The 14,999-nt window shown below is 41.4% G+C and overlaps 1 protein-coding gene across 1 annotated transcript in view; it reads left to right on the top strand.

The window, feature by feature from the left end:
• Window positions 1-874: 874 nt before the first annotated feature.
• Window positions 875-14,999, top strand: part of ZFYVE26 (zinc finger FYVE-type containing 26) — a 60,727-nt gene continuing 46,602 nt past the window's right edge. The window contains exons 1-9 of the mRNA XM_037503552.1: window positions 875-926; window positions 1,414-1,690; window positions 3,344-3,422; window positions 7,463-7,552; window positions 9,430-9,952; window positions 10,619-10,749; window positions 11,343-11,507; window positions 11,664-11,752; window positions 12,909-13,072. Coding sequence (XP_037359449.1) covers window positions 1,497-1,690; window positions 3,344-3,422; window positions 7,463-7,552; window positions 9,430-9,952; window positions 10,619-10,749; window positions 11,343-11,507; window positions 11,664-11,752; window positions 12,909-13,072 — 1,435 coding nt within the window. The 5' untranslated portion in view covers window positions 875-926; window positions 1,414-1,496. The remainder of the gene's footprint in view (window positions 927-1,413; window positions 1,691-3,343; window positions 3,423-7,462; window positions 7,553-9,429; window positions 9,953-10,618; window positions 10,750-11,342; window positions 11,508-11,663; window positions 11,753-12,908; window positions 13,073-14,999) is intronic.

The raw sequence follows: 14,999 nt of genomic DNA, 5'->3' as shown, positions 1-14,999 counted from the left end.
GGTGGTGAAAGTAGTTTGGGAAATGCTGAATGAAATTGCTCATACTGAAAACACGTAATGGGGAAAACATGAGACTCGGCCATTAAGCAAGAACATGAAGGAAACCAAATAGAAAATTCGGTTTTAAAATAGCTATGATGAAACCTAATAAAGCCGTACTTCAAGACCTGGTTTCAGATCATTATTTTTGCAAAAAGCCTTTGTTTATTCTTTGCTCTCATCTCCCCTGTGAACACCTCAATTTTAGAATTCAGCCCACGGAATACTAATCATTGGCCTGCACCCCTCACTAAACTGAGCTACGTAAGGATGGGGACTGGATCTTTTTCCATGTCTAAGGAGGACCTAACACACCTTTCAATGAACAGTTGTTGAGAAAATGAGCAAATACATAATAGAGTTAAGCAAAAGAAAATGGGAATTCAGAATTTAGGATTCCGGAATTATTAGAGAGGCTAAGTGGATAGAGTAATAATGGAGGATCAAGTATTCTTGCTCTGGTGCCTGTCAACTGGTAACTCTCACTAGTTAGCTCTCGGTAAACCTTGACTTCAGACGCTAGGGGAGAGAGAACAGAAGAAAAAAAAAAAAACAAAGAGACACAGCTATTCCTGCCACCTGCTCCGCCTAACGGAGAGCGGAAGGTGGTGAATAGAGGCTCTGTCATGCTGAGAGGGATGGTCCTTAGCCAGGTCGCGCTGATTTACTCCCTCTAATCTTACTAGCATCCTCCAAACTACAGCGGGGCGTCACGTGACCCAAACAAATATGGCGCCGTATTTGCATTGTCCCTCCATTGAACCAATAGGAGCAGCGGCTCTCAGTCGTCACTCCCTCCGCCCCCGCATCCTCCCAATGTGCGTGTCACCTGACCGGCTGAAACATGGCTGCGCTGGGAGCTCTGTTGCTTTGGGCGCCGGGAGCAGGTGAGTGTAAAGCACCCTAGAGAAGGCGGGGGCGCTCTCCACGACCCCTGTACTGACAGTCCCTGCGCACCGACCCCCACTGAGCTCCAGTACTGATACAAATTCGTCTCCTGATCTTCAGTCCTCTGCCTTAAGAGAAGGCTCAAACTAGGGAGGTTCCTGCTGAATTTCTCATCGTTGAGAAGCGACCACCTGGGGATTTGGAGCCGGACGAGGCTCAAAGTTCAGGAAGGATACGCACGTGTAGTTTTTGGATCTGCGTCCCGGGGCTGATACGACAATTAGTATCAATTAAATATTGGACGCGCTGAGTGAGATCCACCCCTTGAAAGGTGGAATTTCTCAAAAAGAGATACTAGCATGTCAAATCAAACTTAATACGATAATTAGGAAAGCAAATCCCCCTTCCCAGTCTCGCCAGTAGTTGCTAATTTGTGTAAAAATGATTCTTTCCGGGGGTTTTTCTCACGCTGCTTTGTATTTCTAGGAGGTACTCCACAAATGAGAAAACTGAGAATGTGTTCTGCGTAATTCATCTCTTTTTATCACCCTGCACTGTGTGCTGGGAAAATGCATCATCCATTTGGAAGAGAGGAAACTGCTTCAGAGAAGCATCTGTTTGGATTTTTCTGTGAGTGCCTTCAGAGAGGAGAATGGGAGCTGGCACAGGCATGTGTTCCTCAGCTACAGGAGGCAAAGGGGGATATCCCAGAGAAAGTGGAAGAAATACTGCAGGCGCTGGTGGTGTGTCCAAATCAACTGAGGTAAGGGATCTCTCTTCCCGCCTGACAGTCACAGGAGGGAAGCAACAACGTTCAATAGCTGGGCCCTGGACATTGCTCCTCAGTCAACTACCCTCTGAAGAATTAATAAAAGCCCAGTGTATTTCACTTCCCCTCAAAATATACCTCTATAGTATATTCCTATTAATTAATACTGACTTTGAATTAACATCTGCAACTGCATTTGAGTATGGTCAACAAACTGTGCCTGAAACCATTTTTTGTTTATTATCATTAGATAGTGAGAACTACATTGAAAAACTTTTTCTTTGCATTCAAAAAAGTTAACCCTGCTCTTTTCTTATGTAATTGAAAATATGGCTACAGGTGTAACAGAGGACTGAAGGAAGTGAATTCACTTAAAACTTTTTATTTTGAAACAATTACAGACTAACAAGAAGTGCAAAAATGATGCAAAGAATACTCTTTCCCCCAATAGTGACATCTCATATAGCCATAATACTAAAACCAGGATATTGACAATGGTACATTACTGTTAAGGAGACTTCAGACTTTATTCCATTTTTACCAGTTTTTAAAGCTGCGTTCATTTTTGTATTTGTAGTAATATGCAATTTTATCCATGTATAGATTCATGTAACTACCACTGTAATCAAGATATTGACTTCCATCACCACAAAATTCCCTCATTCTCTCCTCCTACCTCTTTTACTTTGACCCCTCCTTGTCTGCTGGCAACCACTGTTGTCTATGTCAATTTGTAGTGAGTTCTTCCTTGTAGTGCTGTTAATAGTTATGGCATAGGAGTTAAAGATACTGCTAAGCTCCCTACTTATTTTGTCATTTATGAAATACAGTTTAAGTACCATATTAGCACATATAGAGTGGAGACCTCAGTTATTCTTTTCTTCCTTTATTTTTTTTCCCATATATGTGGCTTCTAGAGAGTTACTGTCTAAAAGTAAATAGGGGATGGGAGAAAAATAAAATGAAAATAAGTAACTTCAAAGAAGGGTTTATATGTTCCTATGACTGTTTTAGTATACAGTTAAAAATAAATTTTTATGAAGTTCCTTTTCTTTCTTTCAGACTACTTGTTTCAGTTTCTATGTTCAAGAATATACCTTAGGTAGCTGTAGCTATTATGGTTTCAATGTAATTTTTTGTTTAAAAATCATAAAGTCTAGTTAGGAAGATGGAAGTAAAATTGAGACTTTTTTCCTTTCTTTTTTAAACAAATAGGGGTTGGTTTTTTTTTAGTTTGATTCTATTTATTTAATTAGTGTAGAAGAACTGAGTTGTACACCAGAGCTGCAGAGATGAGAGGATTCAACAGAGACAGAGTGGGGAGCAGAACAGGTGGATTTACTGCTCCACTAGATTTAGCTACCAGGCTGGGGATTGCACACAGGCCATAGTGGTGATGGTGCTGAGGCATAACACCTTAAACCACCAGGGAGGTCCTTGTTTCCTTTTTTTCAATGAAAGCTGTTAGTCTGTTCTGGTTATTGATCTGTCATATATATTTAAAAATTTCCAATTAGAACAATGTCTTGCTGTTGAAGTTTAAAACAGACTCAGTAGTAAAGTCTAAATCTTGGCTCATAAAAGAGAAAAGGTCAATAGAAACTCTTTTTTTTGTTTTTAAGAACTCTTCTTCTTCACATTTTTCAGATGTGGACAGGACATTAACCCTCAAAGAATAGCCTGGGTATGGCTTCTTGTACTGGAAAAATGGTTGGCACAGGGAAAGGTAAGAAGGTTTATGGTTCAGATTTTTCTCCTAAGCCTAGAACTGAGAAGAATATATAAGTAATTGTGAGATTTTCCTTCTGTATGTTACTTCCTTTATGGTGATGAGGTTTGTCATATTCCTCTTTCACTATTGACAGTGAGAATAGCTTAAGTTTTTATTGCTGTCTTTTCACCTAAGTTCTTTCATTAATTCACTAACATTTATTGGATAGAATACCATATCAGGCTAGAACTGAGATTTTCTGACTTTATTACTATCTTCTGCTTTATACAACTCAACAGTATTTTTTTTTTTAAAGAGTTATTTATTTATTTATTTATACAAGCACTGGGTACAGTCAGAAGCGCAGGAGGGTGAGAGAATTCACCAGAGCCAGAGCAGGGATCAGAACAGGCAGACTGGCCCCATTGCTGAGGGGAGAGTGGGCGCTGCAGGAGAGGTCTGCACGCCACGTGGGACCCTTGCCAGTGGCCGGAGATCCAACCGGTGCTGCAGCGGCTATGGGCAGCTTCGTAGCCTAGCGCTCAACCGCTGCGCCACCAGGGGAGGCCCTCAACAGTATTTTTTAGCCTACTTGAACTTAAAAGTAAGAAACACAAATCTTATTTCATAAGTGTCTGTAATTTAGTCTGACTTTCTTCTTTACTCCCTTGATTTTGCCTGAAACTTCACGAAGTTGTTGAAAAGTAACAAATTACTCATCTAAATGTATCTCATCCAGGATTTTGTCAAATTGTCCAGCAAAGAGAAATGAAAAGGGAAAAAAAACTGAGGAGAGTGAAGAAAAAGATAAAGAAAAAAAAGTTGAAAAATAATCTGCCTCAGGTTTTTAACAATTGACTATGGTTTCATATCTAAAAGCTAAAACTTGAGCTAAACTATCCAATACTATCTCCAAAGAGAAAAAGAAAAAAATGCCCTGTTGTTACTAAATCTTTCCAGTACAAACATGGAATTTGTCAAACAAGATGAACTTTCCTCTCAGTAGAAGATATTTGCTTACATCATGGTTGGTTACTTGCTTGCTTATTTTCTGGACAGTTGCTCAACCAGATCATGTGGTGGAATTTATTTCCCTGGCTACTTAGCACAAACTAGGAGTTGCTCTTGTTTTTCCCAACATCAAAGATCATTTAAAGCTCCAGTACCTTGGTTATTTAAATAGTTGTGGAAATGTTTTAAACTTTAAACAAGGGCCTGGAAGAATTTTAGAACTTCACACAAGGACCAAGATTTTCCAGTGTGTCCTTAGAGCAGTACTGCAAGGCCCGTCATTACCCTGGAGAAGGCTTATCTTCTAGAGACTTGCTGACTACCTATCCTTTCCCACTTTCTGCCAAACCCTTCCTTTTTAAATATTATATTAAACAATGATCCCATTTTCCCTTCATCCGTGTTTGCCTTCTGCCTCTTTATCCGCAGTGACTTGTGTCTACATGTGTAATTACTTATACAGATATCTTACTGCAGAGATACTCACTGCCTTGCTGCTTCTAGCAGAGGAAAACTGGGAACAACTCCCATGTCCACAACAGAGGACAGGTTAATAAATGAAGTATATCTATGTGTAAAATACCATGCCACTATTAAATTACTTGGTAAATGAATTTTCAGTGACATGAAAGGATATTCACACCCTGCTATGTGAAAGGGAAAAAACAGTTTAGAGAACAGTACATTTGGTATATAATGCCTAGATGCATGCATAGAAAGCTATCTAAATGCCCTTTCACTACAGTATTTTTTTTTTTATTTTTTAATTTTAATGAAGTACCATTGTTTTACATCCCTGTTAATGACAGTATAGGATTTCTCACCTCAAGTTAGAACACAGTATTAATAGTAGCTCTCTTTGAATGGGAAGATTTGTGTGTGTGTGTGTATGTTGTTTGCCTGTTTATATATTCTAATTATTCTCATTGAACATGCCTTACTTTTACAGTAAGAAAATCTATGCTTAAAAAAAAAAGAGAGAGAGAGAGAGCCTCCCCTGGTGGCACAGTGGTTGAGCGCTGGGTTGCGAGGCTGCCCACAGCCTCTGCAGCACCAGTTCAATCCCCAGCCACGGGCAAGGGTCCCACCAAAAAAAAAAAAAAAAAGAAAGAAAGAAAAAAAAGAAAAGAAAAAAAAACCTGTGCCTAGAAACATTAAGCAAACTTAAGCCAGTTTTAGGAATGTTAGTCATTTATGATCATGCATAAAATAATTTCAACAGTGAAATATATATATGCTAAGTAGTCTTTCAACTTCTGAAGCCCTAAAAATCTTCTTTTTTTAAGATTTTATTTATGCATACAAGAACTGGGGTACAGGCCAGAGGTGTGGGGGGGTTAAAAGATTCACCAGAGACAGTAGGGAACAGAACAGCTAGATTGACTGAAATACACTGCTGAAGGGAGCAGCGGGCAAGACAGGAGAGGTCTGCTGACCATGTGGGTCACCTCCCTGGTCCAGGATCGAACTCCTGTTACAGTGGCTGCCGAAACCTTCGTAGGTTGTGTCTTCACCCCTTGCACCACCAGGGAGGCCTTAAAGTCCTAAAATCTTATGAAGACTTTGTATTTTTATTAAGGTCCTGCTGACTGACAACTTATTATTCCTTCTAGTCCTCAACAGGAGCTATCCTTCACCTTGTCAGCATGAATTTTCCCCACCAATTTCCATCCTCTAGTATTACACAAACATTCAGATTAGGGGAGGGTGTGGTAAGAAGAAATAAAATGTTGGACAGGCTAGGTCATGCTAACCTCTAATGTGATGAATGGCACATGAATAAAGTGTGACCTTGTGTTCTAACCTCCACCCCTCACACACACACAATCATACAGTTGCTTCTTTCTTTGAGTCAGTAACCTTTCAATAAAACCCAGCTTCTGAAAGCTTTTACCAGCTACGGAATGTACAGTTGTATCTCTGATTTAAAGCAGTGTTTGTCAGGATTAGTCCCAGGATTTAATCTTATTTGTATTTGTGTCTGGAGAAAGGTAGACTGTAGTTTTAGTTTTAAGGATCAGGTGAAGGGAAGTTTGTGTGAAACAAGTAGATATAGGAAGAATCAAAAGTGTTCTCTTCCTTTATATATAGGTCTTCTCTGGTAACATGCCTCAAAGCAAATATTGTGATCGCTTTTTCCTTCTCATGCTTGACATAATTGAAAAATATTTCCTAACCATCTCATCTTTAGTAAAAATTATTTTTCAGGGCCTCCCCGGTGGCGCAGCAGTTGAGCGCTGGGCTGCGAAGCTGCCTGCAGCCTCTGCAGCACCGGTTCGATCCCCGGCCGCCGGGCGAGGGTCCCACATGGCGCACAGACATCTCCTGCCACCCGCTGCTCCCCTCAGCAGTGTACTTCGGTCCTTCTGCCTGCTCTGCTCCCCGCTCTGGCTCTGGTGAATTCTCTCACCCTCCCGTGCTTCTGACTGTACCCAGTGCTTGTATAAATAAATAAATAAATCTTTAAAAATAAATAAATAAAAAATAAAACCTTAGGTTTAAAAAAAAATTATTTTTCAAAATATACACTTATGCCACAGTTTTGTTTGATTTAGAGATTAAATGATATTTTTTTAAATATCTGAAAATATGGCAACAATCTCCTGGTGCATCAAATGTTTAATAAGCATTAGATCCCTTCCTCTTTACTTTTATTTTCCAAATGATAATGAATACCAAAAACAGGGGTTTAACCCCAAACGAACCATGTAAGCCATACCCTTAATGATAACTGGGTATTTTGGACACTGTATTCTTAGGTAAAGAAAGAGATACATGATATGAGCAAACCCTGGTTTTAAAGGCTGATGAGTGTGGGATTTAAGTGTAGTATTTAAAGAGAGTGGAGGGGGAGGAGGTATATGTCAAGTTTAGCTGTTTTTGTTTATAAAAAAAGGTATCTGAAAACATGTACAGGAATTTAGTCATTAAAAGTACTTTATATTAGAGAAACAGCAGAAATAAGACTAACTGGAAAAAACTACTTAGTTGTTAACTTAAAACATATGCTTAAACTCTATGCTTCCTTCTTACAATTCTTCTAGAAGTCCCTCCCAGCTGTTTTCCGGAAAAGACTTGAGTTTCTTTTATTGTCAGAAGATCTACACGGTGATATTCCAGAGGACATCCTCAAGGTAAGAGAGGGCGTGGATCCATCTTCCCAGAGTTAGTCACTCAACAATCTCATCTTCCAGGGATCCAGCAAAAACAGGTCCCCAACCTGCAGCTGTGAATTAAATGTATTTTTCACATTTCAGGTAAAAAGAATATATATGAACTAAGTGTTTGCCCTTTTTCACCAGTATTTGTTATTTTCTGGACAGTTGTTCTTGTAAAGGCAATGTCAAGGGAACCAGGAACTAGTATTTGCTGAGTACTTCTATAACAGCTGCAATGAATGTGTTATAGTGAGTCCTCGAAGCCACCTTATGGGAGCAGATTTAAACTACATATTAACTATATTTTGAAGCTTCTGAGGTATGCCCTGAGGCCCAATACTTACTTTCTTCATGACCCGATGACCAGTTAATTAAAGACACATTTATATTGTGAATTAAGGAAGGACTTCAACTTGTCATAGGTCAAAGACTGAAAATCCTATGACCACCTTAGAGGCAGCTAATGATCAAGCATCTCTGAGCACTATCCATAGGCATGTTATTAAGATGTGGGAACAACTTACATCCCTCTCCCCGCACCCTGCAAACAAATTCTAGGCTATAGTTTCTTGCCTTTAAAAGCTTACAGACTAGTTGTAGAGCAAGAACTAATACACATGATGGAGATTTCTTGACCTACTAAACATAGAGCTTCCATATGAACCAGCAATTCCACTCCTAGGTATCTACCCAAATGACGCAGAAATAGTAATTCCAAAGGACACCTGCATACCTATGTTTATAGCAGCACTATTTACAATAGCTAAGATATGAAAACAACCCAAATGCCCAAAAATAGATGACTGGATCAAGAAGATGTGGTACATATACACAATGGAATATTACTTAGCAATCAAAAAAAAAGAAATAAACACATGCAGTTTGCAGCAACATGGATGGAGCTAGAAGGGATCATACTCAGTGAAATAAGTCAGAAAGAAAAAGAAAAATACCGGATGGTCTCACTCATAGCAGGAATTTAGAAAACCTAAATAAGAGACCAGGAAAAAGACTAATCAATGCAAAGTAATAATCAAGATCAACAAGCAACTATAAACCAGAGACACACTATGGTGGGGGGGATTAGGGAGGAGCAGGGAGAGGAAGAACTAGAGTCAAAATAAGGGGGGATGCAATTGTATGCGGAATATAACCAAAATGAAAATGCATACATTGTACAAAGATGAAAAATGATGTAAGAATTATATAAAATAAAAATTTAAAAAAAAAACTAATACACATGAGACAATTATGTACTAACCCATGAGGCTTATTTAAATACACTGAAAGCCTAATAAAGAGGGAAAGTTGTAAGAGTTGTAGGTGTTGGAGAAGACTGTATAGAAGGATGAGGAATGGGCTATCCTTTTAAGCCTGGCTTGAAAAATATAAATCAAGGATTAAAACCTGGTAATTGTTTTTGAAAATTGAATTTAAATGCCTCCGTGGTTGTAATATTTATGCCGTTTGTTATGCTTGCTCTACGAGTTTATGGTCTCTGATGTAGATTGACCCTATACATTTTGGAGGCAGTTGGGAGAGGGGGAAACTAGTTTGAGCATGGATGTCTTGGGCAATTGAGTTCATCTCTCTTTGCCCTTGTCTCCTCATTTTTAAAAGGAGGGAATAGCAGTGTTTAAATCTTAATGTTGTAAAGATTAATTTAGATTTTCTGTGTAAAAGACCTGGCACATAGTAACCACTGCAGAGGTGTTTGCTCCTGCTACTGTTTCATTTTCTCACACATACACACACACACATCTATATACTACAAAGAAGAAAACTTCAGAGCATACAAGTGATAACATTCTCGAATGCTCACCACCCTTCCCTCTCCTCATCCTCTTATTTAGGAGCTATATGAGGTCTTAGCACAAGACATGGTAAGCCCTCTGGTAGATGGAAATCGCAAGCGGGAGAGCTGGACCCCTCAGCTCAGCTCAGAAGCCATCTCTGCGCTCTGGGATCTTCTGAGACAGTCTCCCCAGCCAGCACATGCCCTGCTGGAACTCCTGCTTCGGGGATATGAAGATACTGGCCTGTGTGGCTGGCCTCTGCAGAAGGCACTGGTGGACCTTACTCGAAAGGCCCTGAGAGCTTTGCAGGGCCCTGCACCTGGGCCCCCTGGTGCAGTGGATGCCATATATGGAGCCCTGCGGACTTTGCATTGCCCTGCTGAGCCTGTCGGGCTTGAGCTGCGCCTACTGTGTGAGGAACTACTGGAGGCCTGCAGTGCTGAGGGGAGTCCCCTGCAAGAGGAGCGCCTACTGGGCTGCCTGCTACACCGGGCTGGTGGGGGCCTGCTCTCCCTATATGGCCACACCTATGCAGAAAAGACCACTGAAAAGTCACCGAAGGATCCTCCCACAGGAAATGGTGTGTTACCTTGCTGCTTCTGCATATATGTTGGTAATTCCACTGTCCCCAGCCTCTCTGAAGTTCCTCTAGTCTGAGCCTTCCTTGTGCTCAGGAAATGTAATGGGAAAAGCTGAGCAAAAATGGGTAAAAGATGTTTTTTTTTTGTAAAAGCACAGATTTTATCTTGAGGTGGAATGATGGAGAAAAAATAATAAAGTAATAGCAATTGTCAAAAAGGGCTTTTCACAAGCTACAGAGAAAAGTAAAGAATCTTGGGCCCCCCTGGTGGCGCAAGGGGTTGAGCGCAGCGCTGTGATGCTGTCTGCAGCCACTGCAGCACGAGTTTGATCCCCAGCCAGGAAGCTACCCACATGGTGCGGCAGACCTCTCCTGACTCACCTACTGCTCCCCTCAGCAGTGTACTTCGGTCTATCTGCCTGTTCTGTTCCCCACTCTGCCTCTGGTGAATCCTCTCACCTCCTACACCTCTGCCTGTACCCTAGTTCTTATAATCATAAATAAATATTTTTTTTAAAAAAAAGAAAAGAATCTTTAAGACAGAAGTATACACTGCCTGGTTTAAGTTTATAAGAATGTACACACCAGCTGATATTTCAAATGAGCTTTAGCTTAGGAAAGAAGCACTGCTGCCTTCCCAGTAACCCTGTCTGGTTTGATTTTCAGTCTCACCGGATCATCTTGATCCTGAACGGGCAATGCTAACCCTGTTCTCTAATCCTGACCCAGCCCAGGCTTGGAAATCGGCCTATTTCTACTGCCTGGGCAACAACAAGCACTTCCTTGAGCAGATCCTAGTAAGTCAAACTTTATTATTCTCCAACAAGGAAGTACCTATGCAGTCTCTCCATGCCTTTTCTTTCCTCATTTCTCTCCCACTCATTTATCCTACACAAAGCTGTCTAATTAATAGTGAGTCATTTGCATCTGTCTATCCTTCTTCCCAGGGGAAAGAAGACTCTGAGGCCCAGTATCATTCATCATCAGAACTGCAGTCCTTTTAGATTGGCCCTTTGGCATGAACTAAAATGTTGCATGTGTATAAGCTTTCTGGAGGGGAAGGGAAAGCAAAGACAGTGGCAGCTGTGTTGCCTGGCTGACAGGGACATTGAATTACTCTAACCTTCCTTCCAGATTGCAACTGAGGTTTAAGTCAACAGACATTAGTTAAATTCATTCTCTGTGTCAATTACTCTGTTAGGAGCTGGCCCCTGCCTTCAAAGAGCTTGTAGTCTAGGGTTTTGGTGAACATTTTTTACTCAACTTGTCACTTCTATCATTGTCAGAAATCTCCCTGCTATACTCAAAGGCTTCTTACCCTAATGAACAGCAAACTGGATTCATTCCTAGTCCACACATAATTGCTTAACCTGCCTCCTTTGACTTACAGGTAACAGCTCTAACACTGTTGAAAGAGGAAGACTTCCCAAGTCTTGGCCGTCTGCTCGACAGAGAATTCAAGCCTCTCAGGCGCCTTCTTGTGCTCCTGGGCTGGACACACTGCCAGAGCCTAGATTCAGCCAAGAGGCTGCTCCAGACACTCCACAGGACACAGGTAACTCTCTCTTTGCAGCCCAAACTACTCCAGAAGTAACCAGCCTCAGGATTTGGGGCCCTGGGCTGAGACACAATGCAGAGTCCTGAAATTGGTCACAGTGTCTGACCCCAGGTGCCTCAGTCAGCATCTTTTTCTTCTCCCATATCAATACAGGACCCAGGCTGCGATAAGCTCCTCAGGGATGCCTGTGATGGGTTGTTGGCACACCTGGAGGTCCTGGAGTGGTGTGTCCAACAGAACAGGTACGATCCTGTGCAACCAGCCCCCTTCCTACCCTGGGGCACACGGGACAGCGTGTTGTGCGGGAGCCGCTATTTTAAGTCTTCTTCCATGTAAATGTTTTGAGTTGACAGTGTTGAGCAACAACCAATAATTGGTCCAGCTGTTAAACCAGGAAAGAAATATATACCATGATTATGTTCACTATAGCCATACAGTCATAACTAGAGGATAATTTAAGGGTGCAATGATAAAAAGAAAAATAGCTCACTTTTCCTGAGCAATTACTATAGACCAAGCATTGCACTAAGCCTATTGTGAGGACCATTTCACTTAAGCCTCACTATACTCCTTCAGGGTAGATACCAGTATTATCCTTATTTTAAAGTTGGGGCAGCGGAAGTCCAAAGCTGTTAAATAACTCACCCCAAGTTACACAGATGGTAAATGTGACCCACATTCTTAGCTGTATGTTATCTTAGATCACCCTTTATTCAACAACTCATTGAACTGTGTATGAGGTTTTCCTGATAACTTAGCCCTAGATCTTCCCTGAATCTGGGTTCCTATTTTGCTCCTCTCCCACTTTACCAACACTTCCTGAAGTAGAATAGGCAGAAGGAGAATTTTCAAGGAGCCCTAACTCATGAGAAGCAGCAAATTTTGTGGCAGTTCCAAGCTGGGAAGAATACAGGCATTCAGAAGCTTAATCTCCAACCCCTTTCTAGATCTGAGGACCAAGAAGACCCTTTCTAGGTTCTTTCTAGACAAGTAGAGCTGAGTGGGTGGATGTACTACTTTCCCAAGCATAAAATACATGTTCTTCTCTATCTCAGACCAACTGAAATTTAGTGTTGGGGAAGTGAAACCTCTGATGTGAAACCTTCTGCCTATTCTACTTCAGGAAGTGTTGGTAAAGTGGGTGAGGAGCAAAATAGGAACCCAGATTCAGGGAAGATCTAGGGCTAAGTTATCAGGAAAACCTCATACACAGTTCAATGAGTTGTTGTATAAAGGGTGATCCAAGATAACACACGCCTAAGAATGTGGGTCACATTTACCATCTGTGTAACACAGGGTGAGTTACATCAGAAAGAATAAGAGGAAATTGAAATTGGTCTTGCTTAGCTCAATTATATAAACTACATCCCCTTTCAGTCTCCCAACTTTCCCTTTCAGCAACCCCATACCAAAGAGAGATCTTTTGTGTCACTTACATGGTGGAGACAGCCACTCAGTGCTCTACTCTCTCCATCACCTTACAAACCTTCCAGCACTCAGGGAGGAAGATGTCCTCAAGCTCTTACAAAAGGTGCCAGCCAAGGACACACAGCAAGAGAATGGTGAGTGGGTGATGGAATGACTTGGATGAGGTTCCCTTCCAGGACTATCTTGAACATGTTTCTTCCAGCACTAGATTGTACTAGATGTAACTGCTGGGATCTATCAAGATGGGTGTCTCAGCAGGTGCCCTATAAACAGTGCTGTTTGTCACAAACAGATGATGGATAAAAGGACATTTCCTCCACTTTCTTGGTGAGGCATCAGGAATCCTATGAGAACAGTCCCACAGCAACCTCTGTCCTTTGGAAGCAGTTCAGAAACTACTAGTATACCCTCACGCCAAGGAAACAGAATTAAGAACTGCCCTCTGAAGTCACAGCATTATCACCGGCAGGATTTATGCAAATTCTTTGTGAAAGTAAACTTCCTAGAAGTAAAAATAGTAATCAAGGAATTTGCCAAAGTAAAGGATTCTTTCGGTAGAACTATATAAGCAGTTGTTGGAAATTTATAGGGAGACATATTCACATGCTTACTACTCTGTACTCGATATTAATAAGTAGGAAAATTAAAAATAGTATATAAAATATTGTTACACTCACTTCACACACACACACACACACACACATGCACACATATACACAAAACTATCAAAGGGATTAAACCAGAATGTAATAGGTTGTGTTTAGCTGGTAGGATTATGTGTGACTTTTTTGTTCTTTTTTCTTTCTATGTTTCATGCTTTTTCTTTGAGCAGGTTGTACTTTTGCTGTGGAAAGAATTAGTCAGATTAAGATGTTTAGAGACCCTTAAAGATTATGAGGCTTCTCCTTCCTCTACAAATTCAAAAGATTTTTTTTCACAGTATTTGTTTATTTATCAAGAGAGACTTTTCCTCAGCCCAGATAGTCATGTTTCATAGTTCAGGAGCACAAGGCAAAGACAAACTTGCAGGAGCATCAAGCCAAAGAAATAGTTTCAAGATCACTTGGCACTCTAAAAAATACCGGTCTTCCTTGTCAACTCAGTTTCTTTCATGGAATCATTTTTGTAGAAATCTGTGTGTGCCTTCTTTCTTGCCTCAGTCACATAGACTTATAGAAAGCTGCAGCCCCAGGGGTGCACTGAATGCTTCAACAAGATGATATTGCAGGGCCTCCCCGGTGGCGCAGCGGTTGAGCGCTGGGTTGCGAAGCTGCCTGCAGCCTCTGCAGCCGGTTCGATCCCCGGCTGCTCCCCGGCCATCGGAGGAGGGTCCCACATGGCGTGCAGACCTCTCCTGCCGCCCGCTGCTCCCCTCAGCAGTGTACTTCGGTCCTTCTGCCTGCTCTGCTCCCCGCTCTGGCTCTGGTGAATTCTCTCACCCTCCCACGCTTCTGACTGTACCCAGTGCATGTATAAACCAAACAAACAAATAATAAATAAATAAATAAATAAGACATGCCTCTAGAAAAATTAAAAAAAAAAAAAAAAAAAAAGATGATATTGCAGATGCTTGGCCAGAGGTCTCAAATCTGAATGTCACCAGAGAACTGGAAGTCATGGTGGCTATTCTCTTCAACGTGGACATTCTTCCACACTCACATACTCAAAAAAAAAATTTTACTGAGGATTTACAAATTATCAAACAAGTAAGAGATTTCAGCAGTTCCCCCCCCCCCCCCGCCCGCCCCAAGATATCTGCTTCAATGTTTTCTCAAAAATATCAAATTTTTGGGCCTCCTGGTGGCGCAGTGGGTTGAGCACAGCGCTGTGAAGCTGTCCACAGCCTCTGCAGCGCGGGTTCAATTCCCAGCCAGCCAGGGAGATACCCACATGGCATGGCAGACCTCTCCTGACTTGTCTGCTGCCTCCCTCAGCAGTGTTTTTGGTCCGTCTGCCTGTTCTGTTCCCTGCTCTGTCTCTGGTGAATTCTCTCACCCTCCCACTCATCTGGCCTGTACCCCAGTTCTTGTGTTTAAAAAAAAAAAATCAATTTTTAAAAAA

The sequence above is a fragment of the Talpa occidentalis genome, unplaced genomic scaffold, assembly GCF_014898055.3.
Source record: "Talpa occidentalis isolate TD23 unplaced genomic scaffold, MPIMG_talOcc4v2.1 talOcc4.11, whole genome shotgun sequence".
NCBI classification, from domain to species: domain Eukaryota; kingdom Metazoa; phylum Chordata; class Mammalia; order Eulipotyphla; family Talpidae; genus Talpa; species Talpa occidentalis.
The sequence above is the reverse complement of the archived record's forward strand: the minus strand, read 5'-3'. Positions and strand labels throughout refer to the sequence as shown.